The sequence below is a fragment of the Haliotis cracherodii genome, unplaced genomic scaffold (genome assembly GCF_022045235.1).
Source record: "Haliotis cracherodii isolate W230 unplaced genomic scaffold, xgHalCrac1.p SCAF_1, whole genome shotgun sequence".
NCBI lineage: Eukaryota > Metazoa > Mollusca > Gastropoda > Lepetellida > Haliotidae > Haliotis > Haliotis cracherodii.
In genome coordinates, this window is record NW_027266264.1 from 69,831,065 (window position 1) to 69,841,784 (window position 10,720).

A 10,720-nucleotide genomic window follows, 5' to 3' on the forward strand; every position below is an offset into this window, starting at 1 on the left:
TCGCTATTAATCATCTGTTGTGCTATGGTTTTCTACTTGTTTTGAGTAGTATAGGATGTTCTGAATGGTACATGGGGTTCAGTCAGGTTCAGACTAATATACAGCTAACACTACGCCGAAATAATTCACCAGGCAGGAACCGTGAAAGCACTACAGAGAACATTCCCCATGGCAGTCGGCAGTTATTACCCACGATATATAGATGCATCCAAGGACAGAAAACACAAAAACATACAAAGACATAAAAATGATGAGACATTTATTGTAAGACACCTTGTGCTACCACGAATGATAAATGCAGTTGCAAGCACACATGGAACAGTAAATAATACATTCTCCATCATATATAAATTAACATGATAAATAGCACATTCTGTACAATACGTCGATGGTTAAATACCTAACAACAGGTTCTTGGTTTCTATACAGTGAGTGAGGTAGTTAGTGGGGTAGGGGGTACGTTGCATAACTGTTCAAATGGAATTTTACTGAGCAGAACATGTTCAGATCTAGTTAGGTGAGAGGAATACAGCCACTACGAAAAATCACAGAGACATGATCACAAGTGTTGGCTACATTGCCATTCATATCATCATAGTTGATCCGTTTGCCAAGTAACGCTACGTCTGAGATCCACAGGCACACAGTCACATTGAAAAGTCTCTGTGACAAGAACAGAAATATCTGTCAGAGATTCTATCACAACCTTGTCGTGAGTCACTTTTCTCAAAACACTAACACTATAAAGGTCCTCACACCAGCAGCGACGTCGACGGTTTGACGACGTTATAGCGGCAGACACTGCGACGTAATGTAGTACAGATGCACGGTGTTGGACGCAAGGCCAACCAAGGTCAACACGCCGCTCATTCCGTGACACCTTCTGAACGTGCGGTAGGCGGTAAAGTACGCCGGATTCTTCTTCATTTCCTTCATATCGGCGTAACCTATGACGTCACCGACACCTGCCTCCACCTCCATTTCAAATGTCACCAACATGGAGCGAACAATGAGTGGCGCCAAAATCAGGGAATTCAGAGCCGCTGCTACGAAGCCTGCGATCAGCATTGAAATCTGCAAAAAGAAGATGTGAAGGTTTGGTGACTTGGTTCCTTCTTGTAAAACTGGAGGTTTCTCTAAGATGCGCATGGTACACAATGGACACGTAATTTACAGCGTATGTTCATATAATTCCGTTTAAGTGTTAAGTTTACACTTGAAAAACGCCCAGTTAAATTGCAAATATATGTCCATTTTTCATCAACGTATTCACGAGCACAATATTATTTGAGTGAATTTACTCCCCACCAAATCATGCGGATTGTACTTTACCAAGTCGAAACCAGTTTGTCCATAAAGTCTAGGTGCGATAGTAATACACTCAAAGGAAAATACTGTTAACACCCAGTCTACACAAAGGGTACGCTCATTGAAGCACCCAATAGTTTGTTGTTGTTTACCGCCGCACTCAGCAATATTCCAGCTATATGACGGCGGTTTGTAAATAATCAAGTCTGGACCAGACAATCCAGTGACTGACATTATGATTGACGCAATTGGGATCGATGACATGCATCAACCAAGTCAGCGAGCCTGACCAACCGATCCCGTTAGTCGCCTCTTACGACAAGCACAGTCGCCTTAAACGGCAAGCATGGGTTTCTGAAGGCCTATTGTACCCCGGATCTTCACGGGTCCAATGTCAAGGATATAGTGTGTAATATATGATTGTACTGATGCCCGGGGTGACATACCAGGAGGAGGTGGGATAAGGGCTCTCTTGGCCCACAATAAATGACCATTCATGAAGCTTTGTAATATTGGTATGAAAATTATCCAGCATTTTCTTTCTTAAACTAGCAAGGTATGGACTTCTGGCATGATCGAATACAGTTAGTTGGAGCGGTGGGTAGCCAAGTGGTTAGAGTGTCCGCTCGCCACAGTTCTCGGTTCTCTCCATAGGTAATATGTGTGAAGCCCAATGCCTGTGTCCCCGCTATTGCTAAAAACCGCGTAAAACCATACTGCAGGTATAAATATGAGTAAGTCCGTGATCCAAGATGAACTTTTTACCCTTTTACCATATTTCTGTACTGTTTTTAACACTTCCGTGGTCTAGTGGATAGAGCGTCTATCCGGTATTTCGATCCCCGGCCACCTCATACCAAAAGACGTTTTAAAATGGCACTTGTTGTTACCCTGTCTGGAGCTAGGGATTAAGGTGATAATACAAAGACTGGTACGATTGGATCGGTATTCAGTATCTAAGCTGGGTATTTATCCTCAGCTATGTTTTTAGCTATGTCTGACAACATCGGATAACTTTCATTACAATTTCTAAACATTTTTCTCCATTCTTAAAGCACCATATCTTGTGCGCCAAAAAGGGCCGTTATCCCACTTCATCCTTTGTAACCAATTGCAGTTGTTTTGTTCAGTGACACTTACCTGTATCACGTGACTTCTCTGCATGGAGTCCAGGGGATGCTGCAGCACGAACGTGCCTAACATGATGGATGACGTCACGAGGCTCCACAGGAAGAACATAGGGAAGAGGCGTGTCTGAACCCGGCCGAACATGTGCCGGGGGAGATTGTAGAACATCGTCAGACCTGGTGACAAGGGCATACATCAATGACGGGGGCACGCTTCACATTTCCTTTACATAAACATGTCAAATACCGCCATTGCTTCATTCGTCCATATCAGAATGGGATTAAGGTTAATCAGACCAAACAAAATGATTGTAGGTTTCACGTTTGTGACGTTTCGTCCAGCAGCAAATCATTCAATATACGCCGAAGGTTTAGGGCGGAGAGTCCTCTGGCGGGCGTTATTTTTTCCACGGATCTAGAGTTTAATTAATTTATTTTTTAAATGGTCTCTTCTCGGTATTTCACAAGTTTTAAAGGAACCGATCTGACGATTTAAAAAAAGCAGTGACATTGCTATCAAAGGTAAAATCAGTTAGGTATGGCGATATCCATTCTATTCAGTAACCATGTCAGTTAGTAAAAGTATGTTTTGTTATTTACATCGGCAGTATGGAAAAAGGAGCATTCTATAATCATATTTCCAACGTTTGACTAAGCGTTTACTGAAGAGTGAGTGAGCGATTTGGGTTTAACGCCGCTTTTAACAGTATTCTAGTTATATCACGGCGTGTCAGCTTGATATGTGAGGAAAGCCCGAAGTGATGCAGGTCTCAGACGTTTACCACTTAGGTGAGCCGGGATTTCAACCCACGATCACATGTTTCTGGGGTGCCCAAGGGACGCAACTCTGCACAGCTAATTGCGGTGCCTTATACGACTAGCCACTCATGGCCCCCTGTATATTATATAATGGAATCCACAAACATAGCAAAACAAATCAAGACGAGAAAAGGGAAATCTCATTATCACGAAATCTAAGGAAGCACGAAAACACTTCAAGTTATCCGATGTTCGCGATAAGCAGAAGATATTAATTCATAGTGTCAATATGGGTTCTGTAAAGTTATGCTTCATGTTAAACTGCGGCATCACCAACGATATATCGAGTTGACGAAGTTTCCCTGTATCATTAACCCGTATTAACACACAAGTTGACCCACCTGCTACAAGAGTCACCCACAACTGTGCGCCATATTGCGCTGCCCAACTCCCAAGATGCATCATTCCTACGACTGCAGTCTGTGTGTCCATCCGGCGGCGCACAGGAAAGAGGAGGAAACTGATGAAGATGACGATTACACTCACGGAGAAGTACTGGAACTGAGTAATCCTGCCGACATAAAATAATAATGATAATTCTGATAGGCTCTAACACTAACCAACAGATATTGAATAAAAACTAGATTTAGCAAAAAGCAGAAATGAAAATATTTCAAGATGTGTTTTGTCGTTTGATGTATAATGATGAGCACAGGGAATATCTTCATACCAAAAACATTTAAATTTACCAAAGTATTCTAGTCTTGTATGGTATGTTTTTTTGATATTTTTGTTTCAAGAGTCTGTATGAGAGACGACAAGAAAAAAGGGTTAAGTTTTCTTTTGGTATAAAATAGAATTCATCCAAGCGAATCGTTTTCAACCATAACTCCGAGCTCCATGGGCAAGGTTGGGATACTTTTCTTTCTGTGTGTTTATGACAGACTATGATACACGGTGTATCTAAGTATATGAGATAGCTACGCAAAGAACAGTGAAAATGGTTTGTTCTCGATAAGGCATTGTCCGATCGTGACGTCATTTCTGGACATTTGAACATGTCCTAGAAACTTGATGACGTCGTAAATTGGACGATCATATCTTTGGGAGGGAATTGTCTAGTAAGTTGGTCCCCATGGATGTAGCTGGGCAACGAGATAAACACAATGGCTGAACGATCGCCCCCAAAAGTGATAGAGGTGTGACAGTCGGTATGATAAAAGGTACAGATATTGAGGATAGTGAGAATATTCGAGAAATACCAAACTAACCCAAACCCCCTGTTCTTAAAATGGACTCGTCCGACATTGCCCATGTCGGATTGTATTCATGGAGTCATTATTTAAATACGGGTAAATATTTTAAATATTTTACTGATACCCTTAAAGAGGTTGTACATAATTTTGATATCTCCTATAGAAAATAAGGGACTCGTTGTCGTTGCTTCTCCTACAAAAATAAAACACTACAGGGGAATATACCACTCGGAGCTGCGCCCCACATGGTTTATTCTTCCTACAGCGTTTTATTGTGCGATAAAACAACTCCAGCTCCTCGTTTGTTTAACTAAATGAACATATGATCACAATCGTTGTCCTCATCAAACTGTTAAGTCCATTTAAGAAAAAAATTTATTTTTGGTATGAAATAATTATTTGCTATTAAAATACATTTGTAATAAACGGTTTGAAATTGAAGTAAGGATATACATGTATGTTATACTATGTAAACACTAATGTCTAATCATGTCAATGATCAGTTGTCAGTTTTGTCGTCCAAACGAGAGTAGTTTTGATATACATTCACTTGCTTGTTTAAACAGTGAGCGAAGCTATCTCTTCTTAAACCAGATGTATGTTAACAGCGATACACTCTTGTAAATAAGATTTGGACTGATTCGGGATAGATACACACAAAGACTTCGTAATAATGTTTTTTTCATTGCGACATAAGGTTTACATCAAACAACCACATCATTCAAATAATATTATGACAATTTTGTTTCATTTTATGCAATCGGTGATCAACTATCTCCTATTCCGCGTAGGTTTCCGATGCAGAGAAATAATAATGATAATACTGTTATACGAATGCCAGCATACAGACAGTGAATAAAAAATTAGGAAAAGACAGGTAAGAATTTTGAAATAGTTTAAGAATACAGATATATATATATATATATATATATATATATATATATATTCAAATACTTTCAAGTCAATTTTATTTAATTTTAAGCAATCGGTGATCAACTATCTCATACTCCGTGCAGGTTCCGTTGCAGCGACCTGCTACATTACAGTGCAGCCGTGAAATGAATTAAAAAGAAATCTGTGAAATATATTTACAATAACATACTGGAATTCGATTATGGAAATAAATCAAGTTTTGCACTTCCAACTACTGCAATCGTGTTTTGGGGGTGAAAAAACCGTTTGGCAAGTGCATCAGTTCGGCCAATATGTATCAATAATTGATCGATAATTTCAATGAAATATGGATGTCTTCAGTTCACACGGCTAACCCGACCTACAGATATATCCACAGTTTCATATACAAATTAAAATTACAAGCACTAAGATATATACACAGTTTTAAACAGATAACACACTTTGTTTAAGAGCATATAAATTCAGGGTTTATAACATACCTGACTTTCTCGAACTTGACCATACTGGGAAAGCTTGATGCGTATTGGAACTACCGTCCTTTCTGTAGTCTGTCAGAGTACACCGACGTTCCCACGTGCTGGTGTATATATAACACACCAGCCAGGTCCGGACTTCTGATTGGCTGACGGGATAACTGGCGTAGCATCTAACTGCATTCCCGTAGACTCTGAACGTGTTGCGGGGCAAGTAGACAGCATTCAACCTCTTCACCAGTTACCTCCCTTCTAAGCTTTACACTATTGCGTCCAGAGAAAATAAGGCGACAAACAAGACTGTGTTACCTAGACTGTGCCTTTCCCCTCCCCTGGGGAGTGTAAGAGCGTTGTACGTGCAGTGTATCACGTGGTCGCGGCAGAAATACAGGTAGCCAACACGACAGTTTGTACTGTGTGTGTCCATGATGCAATACCTACCTGAACCAACACCCTTAATTACACATTGACGCATATTTGACAAAAGGGGTTGCCCAGTGTGAAGCAAAGTAATATTATTAACAGGGTGGCTGGAAAAGAACCACTAACATCATATTTGGCAGAAAGTGTTTTAATATTTAAAGCATTTTTTTCAGCAAAGCCTGTTTTTCAATTTGATAGCTATCGTAATTATTTGTTTGTTTGCACAGGATAGGATGACTCCTGTATATTTCCGTCGCGTCGTAGTACTACCGGCGCTCTTCGTGTCATCGTGGTCTTGGCTGCCTGTGACGTCAACATCGACATCAGAGTAGCGTTTACTACCGCACCATTTTCCGAACAGCATTCATGCATTCAATGAAATATCCTGAAGTCAGACGCAGATGTACGGAGTGAACTTTTGTCGTCGAAGTTTGATTGCGTAATACGCGACAGCTTTGTTGCAGTATGACGTCCTGGGGCTGTTTAGTTGAAGTACTGTTTGCGTGAATATTGCGCAAGTATGCAAGTATTGATTACTGTGCTACCGCCAATGTTAACTTTGTAATTCGATTGCTGTTGGAGCGATAGATCTGTTGATATCTGGATGTCGCACCCGTTTCAGTTTGAGAAAATTGTGACTACTAACAGTGTAAAAAGATCTAAAAGTCTCTCCCAATTCCCGAATCCCGTGTATAATGCAAATAGTAAAATTAACTAGTATCTACTTATTCTATTTTCACTATTCTTGTTAAGTAATGCCATTTTGTACATATTGCAAATTATAAGTAGTTGTATCATGTGTTCCAACGTGGGTGTTTTTTCGAGAAATGAATGAGTTTAGAATTAAGGTGTCTCAACATTATTATTATTATTATTTATTTTTTTTATTCCCATCACACATGAGGACTGTATGGTGTGGGTGCAGGGTGTGAAGACCAGGTGTGGTGTACAGAGTGTGATGTTGCTGGAATAATACTCATTACCCCCCTCACACACACAAAAAAAACCACCCCACCCCTCCACCCCTCCACCCCACCTCCCACTCATACACTCCCCTGAATCCCGAATACTACCTAATTATTCATTCTGAGTTTCATCAGCTTAACTCTGAATCCCGAATACTACTTAAAATATATACCAAAAGCACATGTGAGAAATCAACCTGGAAAGGCAGAATGTTAACCATAAGCAAAAACCTGCAGAAAAATTCCATGGCCATAAAAGGGTTTCATTTGAAGTTGAATCACTGAAAATTTATAGAAATAAAAAACAATATATAAAGTTGTTTTTTACACAATTATGTTTTTTATATGTTGAATATGAATACCAAATATAGTTCTTTGTGATACACTGACATGTCCCAAGTCATGGAGTGACATACTCAGGCAATAGCTTGGTGGGGACCAATTCCGACCCAGAACCCCCAAAGTGCTTATTTACTGTAGTACTGAGTGACAGCGGTACAGCGCAGAGGCGGCAATAACAGTTGAACATTTTCGATAAATTAATGCTTGACAACAACGGTATGTGCCACCGGTATAACGGTATGTGCCACCGGTATAACGGTATGTGCCACCCCGTGTAGGTTAAGGGAGATCAGACTCTGTCGTCTTAGGCCCATAACTAGACTAACATTTAGTCTATAAAATCTTATATTACACAATATCCTTCTTGACTCGTAAAGCATTGTCTACACATGTGACTCACCCAGACAGTTTGTACACACAGTATGTGTTGAATATTCTCGATGTACTGACACTTTCAAAACTATTTCAATTAAAAGAAATGACTCGGAGTATATACTTACCCTTCATCAACACCTGATGAAGGATTAAGTATATACTCCGAAACCTTGTGTTCCTCAAAATAAAGAAGTTGACATCCATAAATTCTCTTCCTTATATATATCACTTCTAAATGCCTTTCAAAGACTCTGTTTCGGCATTATATGGTCTCTGGTCTCAGTACTTAAAAAACAGGTTTCTCATGTTTGATGCAACATCAATCAACCTGCGACATGTACAATACAAACACACCCTTTGGGTTTGGAGAAAAAATAAGTAACTTTGAATACTTTGTAGGAGTATTCGAGTGAGTGAGAGTGAGTGAGTTTGATTTAACGCCGCTTTCAACAGTATTACAGTTATATCACGGCGTGTCAGCTTAATGTGGGAGGAAAGCCCGAAGTGATGCAGGTCTCAGACGTTTACCACTTCGGTGAAACCTACGAGCACGGGTATGGTGCTGATAAACCTAGAAACATAATCGGGGCGAACCGGGATTCGAACCCACAATCATAGGTTTCTGGCGTGCCCAAGGGACGCAACTTAGACGACTGGGCAACCCGTGCCCTCAGTAGGAGTATTCGAGGCATCAAGTAGGGTATCCATAGGAACAAACTTAATGCTGCCCCTAAACTTGCTCTCCAAATAAAACTAGATTTCTGGACATTTGACACTTACTTCCCCCTGAAATGACCACTGCTGGGAGGGGCGTGTCTGGGGAGAGGGTGTGTGTTTGAGGGGAGGTGGTGGGGGCAATACATATTCCTGTCTCACAAACTTTTAGTAGCAATATCAGTGATGGGTAATATGATTCTTTACACGTGTTGTGATATTCCATGCATTTAAGATTTGTCTAGTTTCTCAAAATGAAGAGCGTCTGGACTCCTTTTCTTATTATATTGTATTATGCTAAGGTAACAACGTTTTTTCTGTAAAATATTTTCTTTTCAGAGATGATAGCCCATGTTTCTCAGACCTCGTTGCGTTCCCTGCCATGATGAAATTGTAAACGACCCTCGTAGCTTCGTTCGTAGACTTGCACAAGTCTCTAAGAAAACGATTATTAGTTTCAATCACTAAACTATCTAAAAAATAACAAGTCCCTATAAACGACTGGCGTACTGTCAGTTTGTCTAGCTATGCCGATTATAAGGAAAGAATTACTTTCAGTAGAGCCTTGGAGCAAGGCTACTTAATTCTGTCCTACCCCCTCTAAGCAGCAGCTGACAATCTGTTCAAAGCGGCGTATTTATATAAACCCAACTCACCCAATGAATCTAAGCGTGTGGAGTTGCTACAAATATTAACCATTCTCGAAGAGATTCTAAAACTAAGTTGAGAAGGATGACATCTAGCCGTTTCTACTTGAAAAACGTATAGAACTGTGGACTGACTTGAGTGTTACCCCATCTGTGGTGGGCCGTGGTGGGAGGTAGGCAATGTAGGTAAGGTTGGAGATTATATTGCGTTATGTAACCGTGCAAGAGGCCGAGTTATGAAACGGTTTCATCGCAGAACGTGCAGTTCTCGGAGGAGCTGACAAACTGACATTAGCGAGCGGATTCCTGGCGGTCCACGACCCCCACACACGCACCGATCAGCGTCAGCGACATTGGAACGCCAACATCGTAGTTGCCGCTCACCCAGTAAGGAGAATACAGGGGTAGTCAACTCTAGCAGCGCTTGCATGACCTACACATGTAGGAATCAGGAAGTAAACATTCATATCGTTTTCTTGCTTCTTTTGCGCTCCAACATGTTAACTGTTAACACCGTTTACAGAACGTAGAAATGTGATGTCGTCTTCTACTGAAAGAACAAGGTTTGATGTGGGTGAGTGAGCATTTTAGCAATATGCCACAATGTGCCGCAAATGTCACGGCGGGGGACACCAGAAAAGGGCTTCATACATTGTGCCCATGTGGTTAATTAAACCCGGGGCTTCGGTGTGACGAGCGAAGCAATTTAACCGTTAGGTTACCCCACCTCCCCCGGTATGAAAGGCCCTCTTTGGCCATTGGTCTTCGCAAAATTCTAACATGAGCAAAATCTTTTCAAATCATTATTAAACATTTGCGATTCGTTCGTTTGACTGAGCATGAAACCTTTTTATTTTAACAACTGACGTGTTTGACATGTTCGATAACCCTTTCCCCCCATTTTAGCTATACATGTGTATTTGATCAGTCCAAAATTTGCAAGCATAAAAAAGCAAAATGGCTTGTTTTCAGCCATTCGAACAAGATAATTTTCTTCCAAAGTATTTAAACGTTTTCCGAAACTTTGAAATTTGACATTCCCAGTGGTCCAAGAGATTCCCTACCCCACGCCTTCCTTTCTTGATCAGGATAACCGCGCAACAATGTGGGTTTTTTTATGACAAGGAAAGAGATATCTCCTTATCACCCGCCACGAGATGAGAGAAACATTCATATTTCACTTGACACATAGAAAATGCTATTTGTTATAAACGTTTTGAGTAGTTGTCTACCGGAAAATTAAATTATTTCATTACAAATGTAAAACATTGAAACGTAAGTTCTCCCTACCTAACACACAGGGACCGTTTACCGCCCCTTGTATTTGAGACTTAAAAAGTAGTATCGTGTTTGCAAAATCTGAAAAAATATTAAAAAAAGTATAAAAATGTATTTAGGTTCACGAAAATTCTTTAT

At 40.4% G+C, this 10,720-nt stretch overlaps 1 protein-coding gene across 1 annotated transcript; it reads right to left on the reverse strand.

Annotated features, from left to right (window-relative positions):
* Window positions 1-242: 242 nt before the first annotated feature.
* Window positions 243-5,918, reverse strand: LOC139467992 (transmembrane protein 205-like). The gene is made up of 4 exons (XM_071249627.1): window positions 5,845-5,918; window positions 3,596-3,765; window positions 2,449-2,612; window positions 243-1,074 (listed from the first exon to the last, which is right to left on the reverse strand). Exons 1-4 carry the CDS (start codon window positions 5,865-5,867, stop codon window positions 787-789), a joined length of 645 nt encoding a protein of 214 aa, XP_071105728.1. The 5' UTR covers window positions 5,868-5,918; the 3' UTR covers window positions 243-786.
* Window positions 5,919-10,720: the final 4,802 nt, after the last annotated feature.